We start from the raw sequence: 24,490 nt of genomic DNA, 5'->3' as shown, positions 1-24,490 counted from the left end.
ATGAGACTCCTAGGGATTGAGATAACAGGAGATCTTCCGTCCTAGTTCCCTTATATAAAATAAGGGGCATACATTTTTCTGGAAATTCTATTCCACCTTCTATTATGCAGATATAAGATATGTGTGTGCCATGTAGATATGTCAGAAAAAATGGAAGTAATTCTGTAGCATTTATTTTTCATAACGTAGGCAACTGTATTAAGGCATTGGAATACTGGATGTCATTTGTGACTCTCCATCCCATCTGCTCGGCGGGGAAATAGAGGATCCTTAAAATAAATTGTTCACCGTAGTTGAAAAAGATATTGACAGCCCACAATAGGAAACAATTCCATGTTAAATTTAAAGCTTACAGAGCAAAGTGGGAACAGAGTGTTTTTTTTAAAGCAGTATAAATAGATGCAAGTGCTGGTACGATCATCTCTTTAACCATTCACATATTACTTGCCCAGGCCTAATCTGGTTCCAAGTGGAAGGAACAAGCTATCATGTTATTAATGTAATTTAATTTTCCATTCACCCATGTGAAATTAGTACAAAATATGAGCATATTAGTACTATATAACCATCACTGTAATACAATATGAATGTACAGAATTAACATGGTGGAAAGAATATACTACAAAAAGATTCTATGTCCTGAGCAATAGGACCATGAAATGGTTAAAATACAAGTATGCATATTTTATTTTTTTCCTATTAACCAGCAAGTATTAAATTGGGGGGGGAGGGGGGGAGAAAAACCTTTTCTTTGACATAAAGAAATCCTAAACTACTTTATCTGTAATGTGCACTGTTAATCTTAAGAGGTTGCTGTTCAGGTTCAAAAAATGTCATATATTAAATTATTTCCATAATTTATTTACAGCAGATTTTTCTCTTCACCTATGTGGATTCCAGGAAGTGAATGCAATTTTTAAAAATTAATACAGAATGAATCATGATTCACTGGGGACCTGGTCCTGACAGAGCACGACGAGTATAAGCAATTCACTAAATTTAATGGTCTGTGATATACAAGTTGATCTAACTGATCTAATGGTCCCTTCAGCCTTAAACTGTAGAAATCTATGACCTCACCTATGTCTGATTATTGCACACTTGCCATGTGGCTGTCCTCAGAAGTAAATTCAATTTCTGTTTTATAGATGGGATGTATGATCAAGTTAACAACTTTCAACTGTGTTGGAAGGCAACAATAGAAAATACTCTTAAGTAATAAAAAGCAGCTGTAACTAGGAAGGCTTAAAGTGACAGTGTATGCATTTAAAAGGATATGTTAGAACACACTTTTCTAAAACAAAACACTTCAAAGCCTAACAAACTAACAGAAGAGTTTACACTAACTCTCAACTTTCCAGGGTTAACTGTGCTCATGTTGAGAGAGAGAGAGAGAGAGAGAGAGAGCGAGCCGAGAACTACTTTGAATACAGTTGTATACTGTAGTGTGAAGCGTGGTCACACACTGCATCTGCACATCCAGACACAGGGACAAGGAATGTACACTATAGGTCTGGAGCACTAAATAAATAAAAAGGAAATAACCTTCCTTGGCTCTTTTCCAGCTGTAAAAAAAAACCACTCATTTATTTCCTTGTTTTCAATCACTGGAGCTGGATGCACTGGAATGAGTCAATCAACAAACGATAGCAGCAGACGGCAAGTTTTGCTAACAAACGCAGAGAAAACTGCACACAGAATGAGAGGCAGGAGAAGAACTGTGAAACCCTCAAGAGACATGCATTAAGCATATAAGTAAGATCCCCAAAAGACCAGGAGAAGCGGAAAACCAAGAACTTTGCTTTTTTTAAAAAAAAAAAAAAACAACAATGTGGCAAGAATTATTTTTCCCCTCCATTCAATACCAGTTGGAGAAAATACACACAAAGAACTTGACTTTAAAAACAAAAGAAATTCAATCTTGACGTTTAAAAACAAATGGGAAGGTATGGACAAAGGTTTTTGTTTTAAGAAGATTCCAAGAGGAATGAAAAACTTGTCTTCTAGAAAGTGATGTTAAAAAATTATGTGCTGAAATCCAGCATGTGATGAAAAAGAAGATCAAACTGCAGAAGAAATTTATCCCTCTCGAACCCTCAGGGAAACAAAATCCAAGAGAAATCTAAGGTAAGGCTTTCTTCACAGAAAACCTGCAATGAACCAAATCTAGAAAATATTTAAGCATATGGCTATTTAAAGTGTCTGCTTGTAAGAGGGAAAAGCAAGCGATAAGACTTCAGCAGAGTTTAGAGCTCGGGGAGGCTGTGTTTAATTAAAGTCTTGCTCAAGCCTTAAAGAAAGGAGCTCCAAACAGTGCGGATTTTACGTGTCCCTCCCATTTAAATAATGAGTAACTTTAAGATGTTCGAGTTCCATAAATTGTCTACGACTCTCTTGAGATGTAGTCACCAGTGTTTTATCCGATGAAGTGAGCTGTAGCTCACGAAAGCTCATGCTCAAATAAATTGGTTAGTCTCTAAGGTGCCACAAGTACTCCTTTTCTTTTTGCGAATACAGACTAACACGGCTGTTCCTCTGAAACCAGTGTTTTACTGTTAACTGCTCTCTGACCTACATCTGATAAATGAGGGACTGTAGCCATTAAAGAAATCTTCTATATCATTCGCAACCATGCTCTGGGGGATGATAGCTCTTTGGGGAAACAGGATTCTTAACAGGGGAAATATAGGTACTGTACTCTGCCTACATGCATGCTAATATAGACTAGACACTCAGAGGAGGAGTTGTACATACACAGCATAAGCATCAGGTTTTTGCACTTTGTAAATAAAAAATGATGCAATCTATATATTTTGTATGTAGGGGGAAGCTTTCGGCATGCAACTTCACACACCATATTTCCTGCTGTAGGAAGATACAAGAAGCTAAAAACTGTTGCCTTCTCGCAGCCACTGAATTCTCTCATAAACCCTTCTGAAACCTAAGCTTCTCTAGAAGAGTAATCAGACCACTGGACCCTGCCAGCCAGAGTCAATACTTTCATTTTTAAGAGGAACGTGCATGCAGTAAGGAACGGAATACAAGTTTAGATCTAACGCTCTGGCATGGGTGCAGCATATCACAGCATCAGATGACCGGTTTACCTTACTGACCATGCTGACCTTTCTTCAGGATCGTACCGGACCAGAGAGGAACAGCCAGCTGCTATATCTTACAACATGTCTGAGCAAAACTCAATTCCTGAATACATCCTGCTGGGTACAAAGACGTCCTATCCCTTAAACGGGTATGGATCTGGCAATGGATCTTTGACACAGCTCTCAGTAACAGGGGAATTCAAACAGAACTACTTCAATGACGAACAGGGGAATAGACCACGGTGGGCAGCTCTGCTGACCCTAATGGTTATAATCCCCACCATTGGGGGAAATATACTTGTTATACTGGCTGTGTCCCTGGAGAAAAAGTTGCAATATGCCACAAATTACTTCCTTATGTCCCTGGCGGTGGCAGACTTGCTGGTTGGATTGTTTGTGATGCCGATTGCCCTTATCATCATACTGTTTGGTAAGTATTTCAATTTGTTCCTGCCATCAAGCTTCCATAAGTGGAGCAAATATGCTAAATATACTTTAAATAGGACAACTGCTTGTTTACTTACCCCGCTTAATTGTGATAATGTTATTTTCTGCGAGCATATCTGGCTAAACACTTCTCAATTCCCCCTACCTCTAATTATAAGATACATTTTCTCAAGATGCAAGCTTAAACAAATCCACTACGAATATCCTTTCCCTTGCCTCCCACCCCTTTATCGGAGAAGCTCACTACACCTCTGAGGAGCAACTACAGGTACCACACACTGGAAAAAAGGTATAGGGTGAATGATTATTGGCAGTGCAATGTTGAACATCCACTCTCGTTAGATATTATACTCATAATAGAAATTTTCTCTTTCGGAAGTGCTAAGCAGTTTGGGATAGTTGCATTGGACTGAATAGCTTTTCACCACATCACAAGGAGTTGGTACCACTCAGTGAGAACAATTTTCGGTATCATTTATATAACCCAGGTACACGTTTCAGATAATCTCTGGGATCACTGACGGCAACAATTCTAAGGTGTCACTTGCAGAAAAACTGATTTTTCAACTGCTCTAGGGAAATGGCAAAATTCATAATGCACTCCAAAGAGAGATGGTCCATCTGTCCAGCTAGTCCAATATCAGGCCATCTGTGCACCTGATGCAAGAGATCCAGGTTTCCATTTACCCTGACTCATGAGGAATAAAACAGATTTTGATGAGATTATACGCTGGAGTTTGACATTTTCTTGTTTATTCCATAATGACGAACAAAAACATTCATATTTTCAGGGACCTATTATTTAAAATGTTGTATTTATACGTAATTTGGTAACAATTTTATGGGAAATTTTCTGAATGGTTTTTCTTTTGTTGTTGTTGTTATTGTTTAAACTTGCTTAAAATTTTTTTTTAGTTGTAATTTTTTTTTTATCTATTTGGCAAATATTCAGATGTATAACAGCTACAGTGATGTTGTGTCTAGTTTTTCAAGTGAACCCCATGCAATACCCCCATGCTGGTAACCAAACCTTTGAGGTAAAGTGTACCACTGACCCATAACTAATGACAGACAGCAGAAGTTCTGTGTTTTTATATTAAATCTCTAAGGGTTGACCTTGGGACAGCAGACACAAATTTGAAGTATTAAATGCATAGCGGTAATCAGCAGACCTACCTCTCCACAAACGACTGCTGTCAATTTGGTGACAGTTTCTCTTAAGTCATAAAAATGCCTCACGGTTAGTTTCTCTATATAAAGTGTTACTCAATATATAAAGATGTCAAACTGACTTCAGAACAATCAACACAGTAAAGATAAGGGGCATGTTCTTTTCAAGCAACAGTTTCTAGAAAATGACTATGCATAACTAGTATACAGTTTTCCAATTGGAAAGAAAAAAATCTGTTTCAAAACGTACACAAATTTTGAGATCTTAATATAAAATTTTCATAGTTTTTCTTTAAAAAAAGCTCAGATAAGACTAATCCCCTTTCCCAATACCTCATTTACAGAACAGAAGACAGTGTAAGAAATATAGGCTGAAAGAAGACACCTTAAAGAATCAGAAAATTATTAATAAATCATCATAAATAATAAGCCAAATCCGAATAGCAGCCAATACAATGTGAAGCTAAAAACTTTATCTTTCTGAATTTCACTAGTCTCCCAATAACCGATTTTGCCTAATTTTCCTACTTTTTCTTTTATTGCTACTTAATCTCTCAACTAATCCGGAGCTAAAGCTGTTGTAACCAAGGTTACAACATGCTAGGAATCTTAATTTAGAATTCAACAAAAGCATCTTTCATGTTGCAGGATGTTTTAAAGAAAAAAGTAAAATTAAAAATAATTAAATGGGTGTAATAAGGCCATGGCAGGCACTTCACATAACTGACCAATGCTAAACACTGAAATTACTTCTATAAGATGTCTCCTTGGCAGCAAAATAGAAAAATATTTTGCCTCCTCAGCAGCTGGTGGAAGATGCTGAGGTGTTTATAGAAAGTTCAGACCAGGAGCAAAACGTTAGGGGTTGTTGGACTGGAACAAGATGGTTAAGCACATAACAAGACCGCAATATCTAAGGTTTATTAACCAGATAACTATTTGAACAACAGAGAATAATCACTGACAGAGGCAGCCAATTAAAATCTACCCTTCCCATGTTTTCAGACAAGAACATTTTCATAATAGTGAAATAAGCGTGTGCCAGCTATTGATACAGAATACAAATATTTTGTCTCTGATTTTTGACTTGTATCTCATTACATGGCAGATATGTGGGGAAAGGTGTGAACTATTTAAAATGCAGCAGCAGCAATCACTTTAATCTTTGCTGGTAACATGCAACAATATGTTTAAATGTAAAATCCACGACAGAGACTGACTCCACCCAGCGAATACTTACAAAAGTTAACACTAAAACTTAATTGTTCCAGTAATAGAGGCTCATTTTCCACATTTGACCTGTAACAACTTCACTAATATAGTGGTGTTCTTAAATGAAATAGTATAAACTTCAGAGTGAGTGATTGAGCCATATTTCAATGCTGATGGAATGCACATGGTGGCTTTCATTTAAAAAAAAAATTAAAATTAAAATGTCAGAATGTGTGAACTGTTCATTGTTTTTATTGAACTGCTAAACTGTTTGCACTGCTTTCATTAACAGGTTAGCATGTTAGTAAATGGAAGTATGCTCTGTTGTCTCCATTAATAATATTTGAAACCACTGGCTATAGCCCACGAAAGCTTATGCCCTAATAAATGTGTTCGTCTCTAAGGTGCCACAAGGACTTCTCATTGTTTTAACAAAAGGTTTTGTTACTGATCTGCAAATACGATCAACAAGTACTTGTGGGAGAGGGGATAGGAGAATCATAAGGTTGCAAGAGACTACAAGTGTCATCTAATCTAACCCCTGGCAAGTTGCAGGATTTGTTGTGTAAAGATCCTTCTCTTTTCTATGAGGTTTGAGGCTGGAAGCTCAGTACCTGAGATTTTAGGGAGAGAGCTGGTTGAGAGTATATCGTGATTTTCCTTTAACTAAAAAAAAAAAAAAAAAAAAGAAATCAGTATTCCTAGTGTTGATGTATTTCAAGGGCGCAAAATATCCTTTAAATAAAATAAAAGAACATGTCGATTTTCTGAGCAGTAAACTATTATAATGTCCATCACCCAAGAAAACTGGGAATCTCAAGCACTCTCATGCCAGTTATAGTTAGGTTACATTGCAAATCATTCATCTTTCCTTCATTTATGGGAATATAGTGAAGATAGAAAGTAAACAATTGTGAAAAAACTCCAGAAATATCACCAAAAGAGATCAGACCAACTTCATGGATGGCTGACTATTTTCAAAATCTGCAAGACGGAAGGAAACTAAAAAAGTTTCAGGACAATTTTAATAAAAAGCATCTTTAGTTAACTATTAAATAAAGGTACTTTGGTAAATAACTTATCCCCGACTACAATTTTAGTTATATGGATCAAGAAAATTTAATGTAATCATTCAAGCTGAATAAAAAAGCAAGAAAAGCAGCTAGGAAATCAAAGTCAATGAAGGCCCCGCCATCAAGTATTTTCATCAGGATAAACCATACTTGAGAGGCTACCCACGCAGTAACTTCTAAAATAAAGCCTGAGCTTACATCGATATGGAAGAAAAAAAAAAGTCAAACTTCCACCTCAATAAAAAACCTTATATCAACAAAATGACTCATAATGAAATCCCTTACAGGCAACAAATTTCAATAGACTATAGAGCACATTACAACAAAGGTGAAAATAATAATTTCCAACACTTATGTGAAGGACTTCCTTTATCTCACTTACATGAATACATAATTAGTGCCGTCTAATCATAAGCATTCAAAGAATCTTTCAAGGGCTTAAATCAGGAGCAGCTCCTCTATACTGTATCTAGTTTTAAGGATTACCTTGAAAACCCATATTCCCTATAAAGCTTTCCTCCTCATTTCAGTAAATCAAAGCCAGAAATTGTCTGTAAAAACCCATCGTTTACTCAAGACAAACCAAAAAAAACCCCGAACATTGGAGCTCCAAAATCAGGAATATTTTATTAAGAAAAACACAAGTAATTGGGACATTTAAAAATTTACATACCTTTAAAAAAAAATCTACATTCCTATTACCAAGAGGCAGCATTACAGAATAAGCTTTAAACACACAGCTAATTATTTGCCCCAGACAAAACAGACATTTGTGATGGGAGAAATCACTATTTCTAAAATCCCAAACTAAACCAGACCTGTTAAAAACTTTACCTCCCTGCTCCATTATTTCATGTATGCGATTTTTACTTTCAAACCAGAGTTTATGAATATTTACACACCGGGATAATACATTTATCCAACAGGTTACTAAAATGCTCAAGGATCGAAAACTGTTCTACAAGTATTTGAGGAAGGCTCTTTCTATTATGTTTCCTCTCCCAATCCCCAAGTTTCAGAAATATCTGAAATGACAATTCACAGACAGAAAACTCTACTAGGTGGAGATCATGAAAATGCAACCATTAAATATATTTTTGGAAGGCAGAGATTTATTTTTAACAAATATTTTTCTTCAACACCTTCTTACATGTCTGCCAGTCTTGGTCAGGATTCTATAAAGGGCAATTTGCCACAAAATGGTAGAGAATCATGTAGAGAATTTTTTGTTTTATATACTAGGATTGTTTGTATGTACCTAATATTACAGGATACAGAGGACAGAACCCATGCCTACTGATTTAAGTGGTGGCAGGATCAGGTAACTGAAAGGGCCCTGTTGGCAGTGCCAGATTGGGAAGCAAACATTAGTACCCAGGGTAACAAGACCAGCAAAGCAAAGAGGATAGCCAAAAATGGTCCTCAAACACTCCGATGAAGTGGATTTTAGCCCACGAAAGCTTATGCTCAAATAAATTTGTTAGTCTCTTAGATGCCACAAGTACTCCTCATTCTTTTTGTCATTTCAGAGCATTCATCTTTTATCACACGTATTTGCAAATAAGTCAACAAGATTAAGGAATACAGCAAGAGATGTCACGTTATTAATCTAGCAAAGTAGTTCTCAATCAGGGCAACACTTACCCCTCGTGGGTACGTAGAGGTCTTCCAAGGGGTACACCAACTCATCTAGATAATTGCCCAGTTTTACAACAGGCTACATAAAAAACACTAGTGAAGACAGTACAAACTAAAATTTCATACGGACAAAATGAGAAAGTAAGCAATATTTCAGTAATAGTGTGCTGTGACACTTTTGTATTTCTATGTCTGATTTTGTAAGTAAACAGTTTTTGAGAGAGGTGAAACTTGGGGTATTCAAGACAAATCAGACTCATGAAAGAGGTTCAGTAATCTGGAAAGGTTGAGAACCATGATCATATTGAGCAATTCTTAATACAGAACTACAAAATGACAGTGTTAAAATTGTAATTTTGTTTCAAACAAACAAAGATTTAGGATGACTATATCCCTCGTTTCTCATCAACTACTGTATTCAAAAACTCTGGAGTAATTTTTGGTGGAAAAACCATATCTTACACAAGTTCATAATATGAGAGGCTGCTACTCCTCTCCTCCCTCTATCAAAGAAAAATATAAACAGAAAAAGGTTTCTACATTTACATTGTGGTCAGCAATTACTAAAAGCTTTGCAGATCTTATAAAAATTTTCAAGGCTTCATTGCATACAAAAAAAACTTGAGTTCAGAACAAGGAAAGGACAGCTCCATTGCCAAGCATTAAAGGATGCCTTTTGTAAGGAACGGGTTAACTGAAAATGAAGAAAATCCATTTTACTGCAATGCACATGTCCCCTCTCTGCAAGGCTACCATTTATGAGATACCATCTAAGGAGTACTGTATAAGGACTTTTGATAGGAAACACTGAATCATTCATTTGAAATTCAGCTATTAATGCCAACTGAACATCCTTTAGTATGCAAAATGTACACGTTTGCAGTTCACACCTCATCGTCAGAACTGTGCTAACTTCACTTATTTCAGCCATAGTAGAGTTCTTGCCTTTTTAGAGAGAAGCTCAGCATTCCAAACTTACCAAATTAATTGGTTGTTTTAACTACTTATTTTTTCTGGCATGCTGACTTACATAGTTGGTTGAATGACTGCACGACAGGCCTTTTAGGTTAAAAAAAAAAAAAGATATATCTTACAGCCTAATGAAATTGTGCACAGAAAGGTAAAAGTGAATGTGTGTTGAATGCTCTAATAATGTATTTTTCCATACATCTGCACCCTACTTCATTAATCAACTTTAAATTATTTTCTGTAACTAAGTTTCCGCTCTGCCTGATACTCACGAATCATGCAACTGAATATCAAGACTTGTGGTTAGTTTATTCAAAAGTAGTTAATCTTTTTCCATTATGCCTGACCTCCTATTGCAATCTCACCTGGAGCTCACTGCTTTAGGAGAGGTGCAGTAATATTCTCAGTCTCCATCCATTTCTTTCCTTGTCCAGATGGCTAAGTCTCAACATATACATCAGGGCAGACCAGCGTAATTTAGCCTGTTTCAACGCAATTTTCCCCATTCCCCTTTGCTTGAAACTCAAAGCCACTGCACCACCATATCATTTCACAATAGTCTCAGCGCGAAATCAAGCTTCAAATCTTAAACTGCTGCAACATTACACCGTTGATAAAATAACGGACTCAGTTACTACATGAGTTCATTTAACATTCTCAGGACAGTCAGTCCTTGTTTATTCACAGCAGGGAGTTCAAAACTAAATATGTTTAACCCATCATTTTACAAAGAGCTGATAATTTTCTGGCAGTACCTTAACTGCACCTACAGATCAGTATGTTCATATACATACAAAACACTAACGCACCTTTTAAACTCAACAGCCACCCAGCAGCAGTGGCTTGTGACACAAACCACTTGTAAATGAGATCAATTAGTTTATAAAAAAACTGAATAGAGCTTCATTAATGTCCATTCGCTGATGTTCAGCGTAGAAAATATTTATGAGATCTTCACTGGGGAAGACACAGCTCTCAAATACCAACCCTTTGGAAGGTGAAAATACAAAGTGAACGTCCCAATCCTGAACAGAAAGCAGCTGATGGACTATTTTACTTCCTACACAGATAACATTAAAGCAGATTAGCCCTAGTCAAAAATACAACTTTTAAGACTGTGTGTAGAAGCCTGAGCTATTGCTCTTGAAAATGACGTGAAGGGGAATTAGTCAATTTCTTTTGAATAAAAATAGGTATCCACTCACTGATGGCAGAGTCCTCTTGAGCCGCCACACATGTGATGCAGTGACACGGCAAACCCTTTCATTATAAAACTGTATGCACTAGAAAGACTGGTTTCAGAGGAACAGCCGTGTTAGTCTGTATTCGCAAAAAGAAAAGGAGTACTTGTGGCACCTTAGAGACTAACCAATTTATTTGAGCTTGAGCTTTCGTGAGCTACAGCTCTGTAGCTCACGAAAGCTCATGCTCAAATAAATTGGTTAGTCTCTAAGGTGCCACAAGTACTCCTTTTCTTTTTACTAGAAAGACTGTTCAAGACATCCCTAACCCTGGAACTTAAGCCATGTCTCTCCATCGCTATGACAGACAAGTCACCACTTATTTTCTCCATTGTTAAATATACCTCTAATCCAGTGGACTTTATGGAGATAGTAACTCTGAAATACAATCAACATGGTTTGTTATTAATCTTGCTTATTACAGTAGTGTCTGGGGACCAACCAAGATCAGGGCACCCTATTGGGCTAGACACTGTACAAAGTTGTAGACAGTCCCTCCCACGAAGAGTTTACAAGACAGACAGACAAAGAGAAAGGGAAATAATATACAAGACATCACTGTGATGGCAGCAAGCATTAGTTCTACCATTTTCGGCAGGGGAATTTGGGGCTGGGGGGGGGAAATCATATGAGGGATTAGCTAAAGAGAAAAACAAGGGAAGGAAGAAAGGAGAGGAGACAAAGGTCTGAGGGCAGGTATGGAGTAAGGTATGATTCCAAAGAGTTTATTAAGAGGCTTCTATGACATGCATGAAGGAGAAAATACATACTGAACACTCAAAGGACATTAGAAATAAACCTAATAGCTTTCCTGTTTTCTTTCAGATAACGCATGGCCGCTTCCACCTGACTTGTGCCCTGTCTGGCTATTTCTTGATGTCCTCTTTTCCACAGCATCCATTATGCATCTCTGCGCCATCTCACTGGACCGTTATATTGCCATAAAAAAGCCAATCCAGGCCAGTCAATACAACTCTCGGGCTACAGCTCTCATCAAAATAACTGTGGTGTGGCTTATTTCAATAGGTAAGTGGGGTTTTTGATACTGGAAAGGGGAGAGAAACCCTTTCACTACTAAATCATTAGTTCAAAACTGGGGCAAGACTGCAAATGGCAAAGTACTAGCTGACGGCAGCCTATATCAACGGAGCTGATCTCGGTCCATTTCCTAGTGAGCAGGTGGCTACGTCACAAAATCCATTTAACAGGTACTAGCTGGCAGATTTATTGGAGAGGTCAAGGACTGAATAGGAACGAAGTTCAAAGATTTTTTTTTTCCACCCACAGAAGGATGCAACACACGAAGGGGCAGCATGGGGTGGACTGCATTGCAGCTGCTTATGTTGCATCTTTTTTAGGGATGCGAGACTTTAGGTTCCAGTGCCGGCAATCTGATGCCTGTCAGTAACAGATTTGATTTTAAGCCCTGAAACTGTTGCTGCTGAAATTCCTGCCTCATTTAAAACTACCCAAGGAGAAAAAACTGGATAATAGGGTTGAAAATTTTGTTTTAAAGCTGTGCAGAAAGAGGGATAACTATGTAAAAATTTCATCTTTCAATCACGGATTCAAGTAAGTGAGCTCCCAGTAACATTCATTTCAGAAATTAAGGTGTGCTGTCAAGATACAAAAAGTCAAAGCTTAAGTGTTTAAAAAAAAATCTATTTATAAGTGAAATGCAAAATGTAATGGTTTATATCAGTGGTTCTCAACCAGAGGTCGGGGCCCCTGGGGGGCCGCAAGCAGGTTTCAGAGGGCCGCCAAACAGGACCAGCGTTAGACTCGCTGGGGCCCATGGCAGAAAGCTGAAGCCCCACAGCATGAGGCTGAAGCCCGGAACCCTGAGCTCTGCTAGCCAGGGCTGAAGCAGAAGCCTGAGAAACTTAGCTTCTCGGTGCCCTCTGTGGTTTGAGGGCCCGAGCAATTGCCCTGCTTGCTATCCCTTAATCCCAGCCCTGGCTTTTATACGCAGCAAACCAGATGTTGTGGCACAGGGGGGCCGTGGAGTTTTTATAGCACGTCAGAGGGGCCTCAGAAAGAAAAGGGTTGAGAACCCCTGGTTTATATACACTTCTAAGTGTTTTCTGAACTCTTTGTATATGGCATATGGCTCATCTTTAATACATTTGTGCACAAACGGAACTTCAGACATCGGTTTCAGAGATCAGAGAAGCTAAAGCATTTAGTTCAGATAACTCGTTTGCAATGACAGTAAGATACAGAAGTGGTGCTAGAAAAGCAAATAATGCCACACAGAATGAGCCACACCCTGCCAGGAGCATAAACTGTTTTCTCTGGGTAACTTAGGCTACTGATACAGCATAGGTGAAAAGAATTTATAACTATGCTCTTGACCTACATATAAAGAAAAGGAGGACTTGTGGCACCTTAGAGACTAACAAATTTATTTGAGCATAAGCTTTCGTGAGCTACAGCTCACTTCATCGGATGCATGTATGTATCCCTAACAACAGAACTCCCAATATGAATACATTTAGAGGACTACTTTGATGACTGGAGAAAAGATTTATCTCTACTTTAACAGGAGAAAGGAAATTCCAGTGGAGGCAAGACACTTAGAAGCTGACCTTTTAATATCTGATTTACTGCTATTAATCAGCACTGTACTTCTTCCTTTCTTCTTATCTATCATAAAAAGTACTCAACGGCTGAGCCCTGGCTTCTTGACTCAAAGGTTAATTTGAGTCAGTCTTTGTTTTAAATCTTTGCTGTTTCCAAAGGTGTGTCTGTTATTAAGGAAGGGATCAAGTGATTGAAGGCTAGGTCATTTCACAGCTTTCAACCGACACCACTAAGAATGCTGGGGAATGCAGAAGTACAGTAAATCCCTAGATCTTACTGAAAGGTGTTGTAGAGTAGCACGAACAACCTTCATCAGACAGGAACCGGTTTTTATCGTCAGATAGATCTTTACCAATAGAAATACTGACTGTAATTTCCATTAGAGAAAATTCATTTAAGACAAGCCCTCTGAGGTATTTTTTTAAAAAACTGTTAAAACAGCAAAGCTTCATTTAAAGACTCTAAATAGCCAAGAGACTTTAAACAACAAACCTATACTGAGCATACATTGCATCACTTTAACCACTTGTATATTCAAGAGAATCAGCTCAGGTGAAAGGCTGCTGGCTGACTGAGTCTCATCACTTGATGTGCTTCAAGATTAAATAGAGTCAAATTGTGTCTATTTTGTGGATTAGGTCTTCAGAAACCCCAAAAGTTACATTCAGGAAGGGTAGGAGATAGTAGGAAAAAATGTTACTTCAGTATTGCAACTGCTCCAGAGTTTAAATTAATATTAAGGTCTACCCTGATTCCTGAATTGTTTAAGAGTTGGGGTCACCCTCAGTTAAACAAGGCAAGCTTTTAATACCAAGCTTGCTGAATTTATTAAAGTTGTATTTACCCAAATCTCCAGCTAATATTCTTAACTACAGATACTGCTGTGCTCACTTGCTCAGTGTAGCTCTCTCATATCATGCTCCCTTAGGACACTCTGAAAATGCAAAACCAAGTGAGAGATTGAAGAGGATACCAAGCTGAACTATTTCTGTTTTTCTTCTGTAGGCATTGCCATTCCAATCCCGATCAGAGGTATAGAGGATGGAGACGGCACGTCCACAAACATCACATGCGTCCTGACACCCGATCGTTTTCGTGACTTCATCCTATATGGGTCACTAGCTGCATTCTTTGTTCCGCTTGCAATTATGATAGTCACTTACTTTCTGACCATACAAGTGCTACGTAAGAAGGCCTACTTGATCAACAAGCCACCTCAGCGCCTAACTTGGTCTACCGTGTCTACAGTATTCCAAAGGGATGGAACACCTGGCTCATCGCCTGAAAAGGTGGCCATATTAGATGGCTCCAGAAAGGATAAGGTTTTGCCCAGCACAAATGAAGAGATGTTCATACGCAGAATGTCCACTGCTGGAAAGAAGTCTGTGCAGACCATCAGCAATGAACAAAGGGCCTCAAAAGTCCTGGGGATTGTATTTTTTCTTTTCTTGTTGATGTGGTGCCCATTCTTTATAACAAATATAACTTCTGTTTTGTGTGACTCGTGTAGCCAGGAAGTTATTCAAAGGCTCATGGAAATATTTGTTTGGATAGGATATGTATCCTCAGGGGTGAACCCTCTGGTCTACACGCTCTTCAACAAGACTTTCAGGGAGGCTTTCGGCAGGTACATCACCTGCAATTATCGGACCGGAAAGTCAATGAAGGCCTTTCGGAAATGCTCCAGCAGGATCTCCTTCAGAAACTCAATGGCAGAAAACTCCAAACTCTTTATGATGCACGGGATGCGAAATGGAATTAGTCCCGTTATGTACCAGAGCCCAGTGAGGCTTCATAGCTCACCAATCCAGTCATCGTCAGCCATTCTACTAGACACATTGCTGCTCACAGAGAATGAAGTTGATAAAACAGAAGAACAAGTGAGCTATGTATAATGGAATGAAAACCATGTCCACAACTAATTATATGACTACATATTGTACGTAAATATGCTTTATGAAGGATATAAATATTATTGTCTTCTGTTATTTATAACAAGCAAAATCTTACTGAAGCTATATTATATTAATTCATCTCCTCTAAAACTATAGTTCCTTTATCTAGGGTCCCCTCTACTTTACCAATTTAAACACAAATATCCCACAGAAGTAATAGCAATTTCATTCAACTATAGTGAATATCAGAGCATTGTAGTTTAGAAGCGGAGGGGTATAAATAAAAGAAGCTAAGGCAACTCTTGAGTGTGTGACTTTGGTTTTCCATTATCTCCAGCCTTTTCAAAGTACATTTCTAGGAAGACACACACACACACTACACTACTTTAATGCTCTCCTTGATCTTATGCTTAAAGCAGATAGGACTCATATAGGCTGGTATTCTGCCCAAGATAGAAGGGATGAAACAACCAAGTGCACACAGGCTTGTTGAAATGCCAGAGTTCTGATTTAAACATCTGTCGAGCATACAGAACATATGACTTTATGATAGCACACAAGGGATCAGTACAGCTTTTTATTGGATACTCTCATTCTGTGTATCAAACTATGAGGTAACACTGTTCCAACAGCAGTAACCCACACTTTGTTTCCTACTCACTCCTACTGTGCTGTGGGGAAAGGGTGCCAAAGGAAAATCCACTGGTATCAGAGAGAAATCTTCCCTCACCCATTCTGCAGGGAGCAAACTCTGTACTTGCCAGTATAATGAGATAGGTTTCAGAGTAACAGCCGTGTTAGTCTGTATTCGCAAAAAGAAAAGGAGTACTTGTGGCATCTTAGAGACTAACCAATTTATTTGAGCATGAGCTTTCGTGAGCTACAGCTCACTAAGTGAGCTGTAGCTCACGAAAGCTCATGCTCAAATAAATTGGTTAGTCTCTAAGGTGCCACAAGTACTCCTTTTCTTTTTATAATGAGATAGAAATTCCACATGCTGAAATTGCCCCCATGTGTTGTTTTCTGCATAAGGGAAAATCTCCTACCTTATTGAATTCTTTTTCCCCTCTGCAGCACTCACACATGGGTTTGTTATTTTCAGATTACTCATGAACCTTGAGCTGTTAGTTTATTTTATCGGAAGAAAAGCTGAGGCATTTATTTTAGGAAGAAGGATGACATGGCACTTTTCTACTTTGTGTGTGCAACGGGAGGTCAAGAATCTAAGAATGCCTCTTACAGTTACCCCAGTTATAACTGATCTAATAGGTCAAATTCCCATTTTGGGTCCCTGTTAATAAATTAAATCACCTTCCTTGGCCCAATATTTACACAGTCACCAAATGAAAAGACAGAAAAGCCTTTTGCCACATACACTGGAATGTGTGCTGATGGGGATCCTTTTAAACCCTATGCATGAAATCCTAGCCTCCATGAAGTTGATGGAGATCTGCCACTGGCTTCATGGAGTCAAGATTTCAGTCTGAATACACAAGATATACCAAACTGATTCTAGATTTTTGCTAAAATTTGGCCATCAGGAATTTCATTGCCTTAACCGGGGTCAGATGACCTTGGGACAAGTGGACATCGAACGATATAATTGAAAACAACATCGATCAGTTCCAACTACTAGGTCAGGCAGGGTTCTTTTCAACGGGCGGAGAAGAGGGGTGGAATTCAAAGATTCAACACATACCTGGCCATCTATCCTGAACACTTATGCTTTCCACTCTCACAGAATGCCTAAAATATTTTCAGAACGTTAAACAAGTTATGTAAGCTCATTTGTAACTCTGGCACTCATCTTTTATGTAAATATTTTACAATATTGCCATAAAAACAAGATTTACCAACTGTCTAACAACAGTTAGGGTTTCCTGAAAAATTCAGTATTTTGGTGGCTTCAGCCTTTACCTCCTCAGATAAAGTTTGTGAAACTGTGGTCTGCTAAGCAAGCATGTTTTAAAATAGTTTGTACTAAGACAGCAGACAATATTAACTTGGTAACCAAACTAAGAGTAATTAGTAATGCTGATAACTTGGGCCCTGACCAGCTACAGATATCTTCAGATTCTATCCTGTTTCTTTTTTGTTTTCTTTTAAAGAGCAGGAGGAAGAGGCATTCTTAAAATTAAGCTCAAACACGTATAGGGAACTATGAAACCTAAAACTAGTAAAGCGGTCTTTACTCCCTCTGGAACGTGATCGAAGCACAGCCTCTTCCTTCAGCTTTGAAGCAGTTATTGCTTCCAACCTCATACCCCAGGATACACCAGTGTGCATTAATGACGATAATGCACTCACAAACATATGAAAATGTATTACCAGGGAAATAGAGCAGGGTGAAACTCAAGGCACTTAGGCCTTTAATGCCTTAATTTATCAGCAGGAGAGAACAATAACGTTACTTTGTATTTATACAGCAACTTTCATCAGAGGATGGCAACACCCTTTAAAAAAGGGATGAAGTCACTTTCTTAAGAAGAGGAAATTAGGGAGCTAAGAGCATGTGACTTTCTTCAGACCAGAGTGAGTCAGTGGCAGAGTATGGAAAAAAACAAATCCAAACCCTCCTGAATTCCAGCATCCTGCTTGACGACTGAGCTTTTCCTAGAAAAGGGAAGATAGCAATGGTAGGATTTTTTTCTTTTTTGGGGGGGGGGGGGGGGGGAGAGGCATAATGCCAGTTTAGCTCCTTCAGAGTAGGTAACACTGGAAGCGCTAATGAAATTGGACAACTTGGTGTTTTAGGGTTCACTCCTACACCCTTTCAAGCCAGTGGGAGTGTTGCCATCGACTTCAATGGGTGCAGGAACAGGCCCCTTGGATCCTGCCAAGGTGATGCTGTTCTAATCAGGTTCAGATGACATGGAGTTTAAAATGGTGTAAGCAGCCAGTAGCCTAACTACATTACGGCTCCCAAAGCTAGTACCAACAAAGGACATACTAGAACATTTCCACATTGGCTAGACCTGTACACTAATGCACCTCAACTGAATTAGAAAGAATTACAGATTCTTAATTAGAATTAAAGAATCAGAAAGAATTTACATCTAACAACTTTCTGCAGCCCTTGCAACAGAGTCATCTATGACACAAATCTACAAATATGTGCTGCTAAAGGAAAGGGAGTCCCTTTATCTCTCCCAACAAGCTGTAAAAACCTAACGCAATGCCTACTGCAGATCCGGGGGCTCAAAAACTTTGACAGTTCCAGATGATTACATCAGTTTCTTCTTGGGAAGGAAATCATAATTTCCCAAAGCTATTTTAATTTTTACAGTCTGCAGGCACTCTGTCATCTTTTCACAGTTTTCATTTATAACCTGTATCAGCTTCAGCACAAAGCTTCCCCCCACTCCCCTTCTTTAAGCTTTTAATTCTCCTTTTTAAAGCTAATAAAGCCCATGCAGCAAAATTATTTATCTACAGAATGGAAAGCACTAAAGATAACATCCTTCCAAATACATTTTGTATAAAAGAGAACCTGAAGTAACAATACCAGAGAATTCCAGGAAAGGGATTAAAAACTTGTTTCATTGGTAGTTATATTACATTTTTCCTACCCCGCCCCGCACCTCATTAAGCAATAAAAAAAAAATAAAACATTGGAATCCTTTTCTACTAGTCTAAATTTCTGCTTGATACCTCTGCCATCATAAAGCCCAGTAGCAATGGGTTGTTACAGATGTGAATAGCAGCCAAACTTCAAGGGAGAAAAAGCTGAAAATCAAAAGCCTCAATTCGATCTGCATTATCTTCAAAATATTTTTAGAAGAAAAATTTAGTTTAAGGGCAACAAAAATATTCAACCAACTTCAGGTATATACCTAATGGAAAATACTGCACATTATCACTCATCTTATGAGGAGGATGCTCTGAAACCACACTGGAGTATAAGTGTGTTCAAATTCAGATTTGCACTGTTCTGGTAGCTGTGTAGGTCGCAGGATACTAGATACACAAGGTGAGTGAGGTAATGTCTTTTATTGAACCACCTTCTGCTGGTGAAAGAGACAGCTTTCAAGGTAGACAGAGCTCCTCTTTGGGTCAAATTCATAGGTGGTCTGATCACAGCAGACAAGTAAATGCACTAGAACGATTTGCAATCAAAGAAATATCAACCTTCCTGAAGGGGGAACATTTAAGACGACAAACTAACCCCGCACGCAGTTCACTTTGGATTGTCTAGCACCATAATAGTGCCAAGAGACTAAGTTTTTGAGGAGCAGGGCATGGGTTCATACAAATTAGCAAGTCATAAAAAACGGTCAGATGGCAGACAATTACATCCATCCTCATGCTGAACGTGCATATCAGGTAAAATTCCTCAACCTTCTTCAGGAACTGTTCTAGATTTAAAAAAACAAAAACAAAAAACCAGCTCTCTAATGTGCTTCTGACGAAAGCTACTGGATGCCTAAGGAAAGCAAGTGGTTTATTTAGTCATGTAGACCCTATCTTGGGAAGGAAAAACAGGATTGGCAATGAAAGGGTACAGCAAAAGCACAGACAGCAGTATTAGAAGTTTCTCCTCTCACTCCACCAACCACCTCAACTATGGCAAAGGATGGAGCACCCTGAAGGAGCAAAAGGTAATTTAGCTCATCTGCTGTCTCCGTCACAACTTTGGTAGAGCTGACAGCCTGTAATAAGAATCCCAAGTCAAAGTCCAGTTTGTGTCCTAGTCGTAGGCCTGGTCTACACTAGCGGGGGGGATCGTTCTAAGTTACGCAACTTCAGCTATGTGAATAACGTAGCTGAAATCGACGTACTTAGAATTACTTACCGCCGTGTCTTCACTGTGGTAAGTCGATAGCTGGCGCTCTCCCGTCGACTCTGCCTGCGCCTCTCGCCCTGGTGGAGTACTGGAGTCGACGGGAGAGCGCTCGATTTATCGCATCTAGACTAGACGCAATAAATTGACCCCTGCTAGATCGATCTCTGCCCGTCAATCCAGTGGGTAATGTAGACAAGCCCTTAGTGTGTCCCAGAGGATGACTTCTGTGAGAGTAACAGCAGAAAACAAACCCCTGAACAGGCTTTCATGAGCAACTACCTTACCCAAGCAAACATGTATTTCAACAAACCCTCTTTCACCCAGCAAGTAGTGATCGAAATTTCATTGCCAAGGTTTATGTACATCAATAGAAATGCCTATCAGCCTGTCCCAGTTACCCAATTTAGACATTGAGTAAGGAAACCTCAGCCATGTCACAATCCATATCCAGGAAGAGATTGTGTAAGACTAGATTTTAACTTCAAAATCCAGAAAGGAAAAACAGGCTAGTTAGAGAAGAGCATGATTCTATGTAGAGACAAACATCTTGGTGAGAGGACAATTCACAACAGGATATGTCTTCACTACAATTAAAAACCCATGGCTGGCCCATGCCAGCTGACTCGAGCTTGGGCTAAGGGACTGTTTTCATTGTGGTACAGAGATTTGGTCTTGGATTGGAGCCCAGACTCTAGGATCCTGCGAGGTGCGGAGGTCCCAGAGCATGGGCTGCAGCCCAAGCCTGAATATCTTTGACCATGGGATGGAGTTTCAAGAAGGAGGAGTTCCAGGCAGAGACGGGCTCCACCTAACGAAGAGAGGGAAGAGCATCTTCGCAAGCAGGCTGGCTAATCTCGTGAGGAGGGCTTTAAACTAGGTTCACCGGGGGAACAAGACCAAAGCCCTGAGGGAAGTGGGATACCAAGAGGAAGCACGAGCAGGAACGTGCGCGAGGGGAGGGCTCCTGCCTCATCCTGAGAAAGAGGGACGATCAGCGAGTTATCTCAAGTGCCTATACACAAATGCAAGAAGCCTGGGAAACAAGCAGGGAGAACTGGAAGTCCTGGCACAGTCAAGGAATTATGATGTGACTGGAACAACAGAGACTTGGTGGGATAACTCACATGACTGGAGTACTGTCATGGATGGATATAAACTGTTCAGGAAGGACAGGCAGGGCAGAAAAGGTAGGGGAGTTGCACTGTATGTAAGGGAGCAGTATGACTGCTCAGAGCTCACGTATGAAACTGCAAAAAAACCTGAGAGTCTCTGCATTAAATTTAGACGTGTGAGCAACAAGGGTGATGTCGTGGTGGGAGTCTGCTATATACCACTGGACCGGGGGGAGGAGGTGGTGGACGAGGCTTTCTTCCAGCAACTCACAGAAGTTACTAGATCGCAGGCCCTGGTTGTCACGGGAGACTTCAATCACCCTGATATCTGCTGGGAGAGCAATACAGCGGTGCATAGACAATCCAGGAAGTTTTTGGAACGTGTAGGGGACAATTTCCTGGTGCAAGTGCTGGAGAAACCAACTAGGGGCAGAGCTCTTCTTGAACTGCTGCTCACAAACCATGAAGAATTAGTAGGGGAAGCAAAAGTGGATGGGAACCTGGGAGGCAGTGACCATGAGATGGTCGAGTTCAGGATCCTGACACAGGGAAGAAAGGAGAGCAGCAGAATACGGACCCTGGACTTCAGAAAAGCAGCCTTTGACTCCCTCAGGGAACTGATGGGCAGGATCCCCGGGGAGAATAACATGGGGGGAAAGGAGTCCAGGAGAGCTGGCTGTATTTTAAAGAATCCTTATTGAGGTTACAGGGACAAACCATCCCGATGTGTAGAAAGAATAGTAAATATGGCAGGCGAACAGCTTGGCTTAACAGTGAAATCCTTGCTGATCTTAAACACAAAAAAGAAGCTTACAAGAAGTGGAAGATTGGACAAATGACCAGGGAAGAGTATAAAAATATTGCTCGGGCATGCAGGAGTGAAATCAGGAAGGTCAGATCATACCTGGAGTTGCAGCTAGCAAGAGATGTTAAGGGTAACAAGAAGGGTTTCTTCAGGTATGTTAGCAACAAGAAGGAAGTCAAGGAAAGTGTGGGCCCCTTACTGAATGAGGGAGGCAACCTAGTGACAGAGGATGTGGAAAAAGCTAATGTACTCAATGCTTTTTTTGCCTCTGTCTTCACGAACAAGGTCAGCTCCCAGACTACTGCACTGGGCAGCACAGCATGGGGAGGAGGCGACCAGCCCTCTGTGGAGAAAGAAGTGGTTTGGGACTATTTAGAAAAGCTGGACGAGCACAAGTCCATGGGGCCGGATGCGCTGCATCCAAGAGTGCTAAAGGAACTGGCAGATGTGATTGCAGAGCCATTGGCCATTATCTTTGAAAACTCATGGTGATTGGGGGAAGTCCTGGATGACTGGAAAAAGGCTAATGTGGTGCCCATCTTTAAAAAAGGGAAGGAGGATGATCCTGAGAACTACAGGCCACTCAGCCTCACCTCAGTCCCTGGAAAAATCATGGAGCAGGTCCTCAAAGAATCAATTCTGAAGCACTTAGAGGAGAGGAAAGTGATCAGGAACAGTCAGCATGGATTCACCAAGGGCAAGTCATGCCTGACTAATCTAATTGCCTTCTGTGACGAGATAACTGGCTCTGTGGATGAGGGGAAAGCAGTGGACGTGTTGTTCCTTGACTTTAGCAAAGCTTTTGACACTGTCTCCCACAGTATTCTTGCCAGCAAGTTAGAGAAGTATGGGCTGGATGAATGGACTATAAGGTGGACAGAAAGTTGGCTAGATTGTCGGGCTCAACGGATAGTGATCAATGGCTCCATGTCTAGTTGGCAGCCAGTATCAAGTGCAGTGCCCCAAGGGTCGGTCCTCGAGCCGATTTTGTTCAATATCTTCATTAATGATCTGGAGGATGGTGTGGACTGCACCCTCAGCGAGTTTGCAGACGACACTAAACTGGGAGGAGAGGTAGATACGTTGGAGGGTAGGGATAGGATACAGAGGGACATAAACAAATTAGAGGATTGGGCCAAAAGAAATCTGATGAGGTTCAACAAGGACAAGTGCAGAGTCCTGCACTTAGGACGGAAGAATCCCATGCACCGCTACAGACTAGGGACCGAATGGCTCGGCAGCAGTTCTGCAGAAAAGGACCTAGGGATTACAGTGGAAGAGAAACTGGATATAAGTCAACAGTGTGCCCTTGTTTCTAAGAAGGCCAATAGCATTTTGGGATGTATATGTAGGGGCACTGCCAACAGATTGAGGGACGTGATCATCCCCCTCTATTCGACATTAGTGAGGCCTCATCTGGAGTACTGTGCCCAGTTTTGGGCCCCACACTTCAAGAAGGATGTGGAAAAATTGGAAAATGTCCAGCGGAGGGCAACAGAAATGATTAGGGGACTGGAACACATGACTTATGAGGAGAGGCTGAGGGAACTGGGATTGTTTAGTCTGCGGAAGAGAAGAATGAGGGGGGATTTGATAGCTGCTCTCAACTACCAGAAAGGGGGTTCCAAAGAGGATGGATCTAGACTGTTCTCAGTGGTAGCAGATGACAGAACAAGGAGTAATGGTCTCAAGTTGCAGTGGGGGATGTTTAGGTTGGATATTAGGAAAAACCTTTTCACTAGGAGGGTGGTGAAACACTGGAATGCGTTACCTAGGGAGATGGTGGAATCTCCTTCCTTAGAAGTTTTTAAGGCCCAGCTTCAAAAGCCCTGGCTGGGATGATTTAGTTGCGGATTGGTCCTGCTTTGAGCAGGGGGTTGGACTAGATGACCTCCTAAGGTCCCTTTCAACCCTGATATTCTAGGATTCTATGATTTCGACACTGCAATTAAACATCCCTTTAGCCCAAGCCCCACGAGCCCAAGTCAGCTGGCATGGGCCAGCTGCAGGTGTCTAGTTGCAGGGTAGACATACCCAAAGAGTGCAGTTATGAGCGGGGAGGGAGGATATGAAGAGGAAAATGGGGTAGGGAATAAAAAAAAAGTCATATATAGGGCAGAAGAGTCCTCATTTTAGCAACAATATCTACAAGACTACAGAAAAACTAAAACAAATTACCTCCATTAGTAAGAGGCGCTCTAATATGAAGGAACTGCTGCAAGATATTGTTGGAGGGGGTAAGCAGTTTGTTATACAACAGCTAAATATTACACTGTGCAGGGCGCAGAAAAGTCAGATGGATAGACATTCCAGCTGCTAGCATCAGCGTGAAGTAGCATAAACTTGTTTGGAAAATAATCCTTTTGCTGTCGTTGCACATTTCCTTTTAGCTGCACTTCCAAGTGAGAAAGCTTTGCAATTCTCAACTTCTAGTACGTATAGGTATCTGCATAAACAAAAATGA

General features: G+C 40.1%; 2 protein-coding genes across 2 annotated transcripts in view; one reads left to right on the top strand and one right to left on the bottom strand.

The window, feature by feature from the left end:
* The window catches only part of PSMD1 (proteasome 26S subunit, non-ATPase 1), a 125,882-nt gene that overhangs the window by 58,406 nt on the left and 42,986 nt on the right, over nt 1-24,490 (bottom strand). The gene's annotated exons all lie outside the window — the stretch shown is intronic.
* On the top strand, nt 1,458-15,625 carry HTR2B (5-hydroxytryptamine receptor 2B). The gene is made up of 4 exons (XM_048864673.2): nt 1,458-2,127; nt 2,824-3,528; nt 11,674-11,874; nt 14,437-15,625. The coding sequence occupies exons 2-4, from the start codon at nt 3,180-3,182 to the stop codon at nt 15,324-15,326; spliced, it is 1,440 nt and encodes a 479-aa protein (XP_048720630.1). The 5' UTR covers nt 1,458-2,127; nt 2,824-3,179; the 3' UTR covers nt 15,327-15,625.

The sequence above is a fragment of the Caretta caretta genome, chromosome 9 (genome assembly GCF_965140235.1).
Source record: "Caretta caretta isolate rCarCar2 chromosome 9, rCarCar1.hap1, whole genome shotgun sequence".
Taxonomy (NCBI): domain Eukaryota; kingdom Metazoa; phylum Chordata; order Testudines; family Cheloniidae; genus Caretta; species Caretta caretta.
This window is presented reverse-complemented; position numbering and strand designations above follow the sequence as displayed.

Coding starts and splice junctions, on each gene's coding strand:
- HTR2B (XM_048864673.2), top strand. CDS start 3,180: ATGTCTGAGCAAAACTCAATTCCTGAATACATCCTGCTGGGTACAAAG. Junction 3,529..11,673: donor CCTTATCATCATACTGTTTG/GTAAGTATTTCA, acceptor GTTTTCTTTCAG/ATAACGCATGGCCGCTTCCA. Junction 11,875..14,436: donor GGTGTGGCTTATTTCAATAG/GTAAGTGGGGTT, acceptor TTTCTTCTGTAG/GCATTGCCATTCCAATCCCG.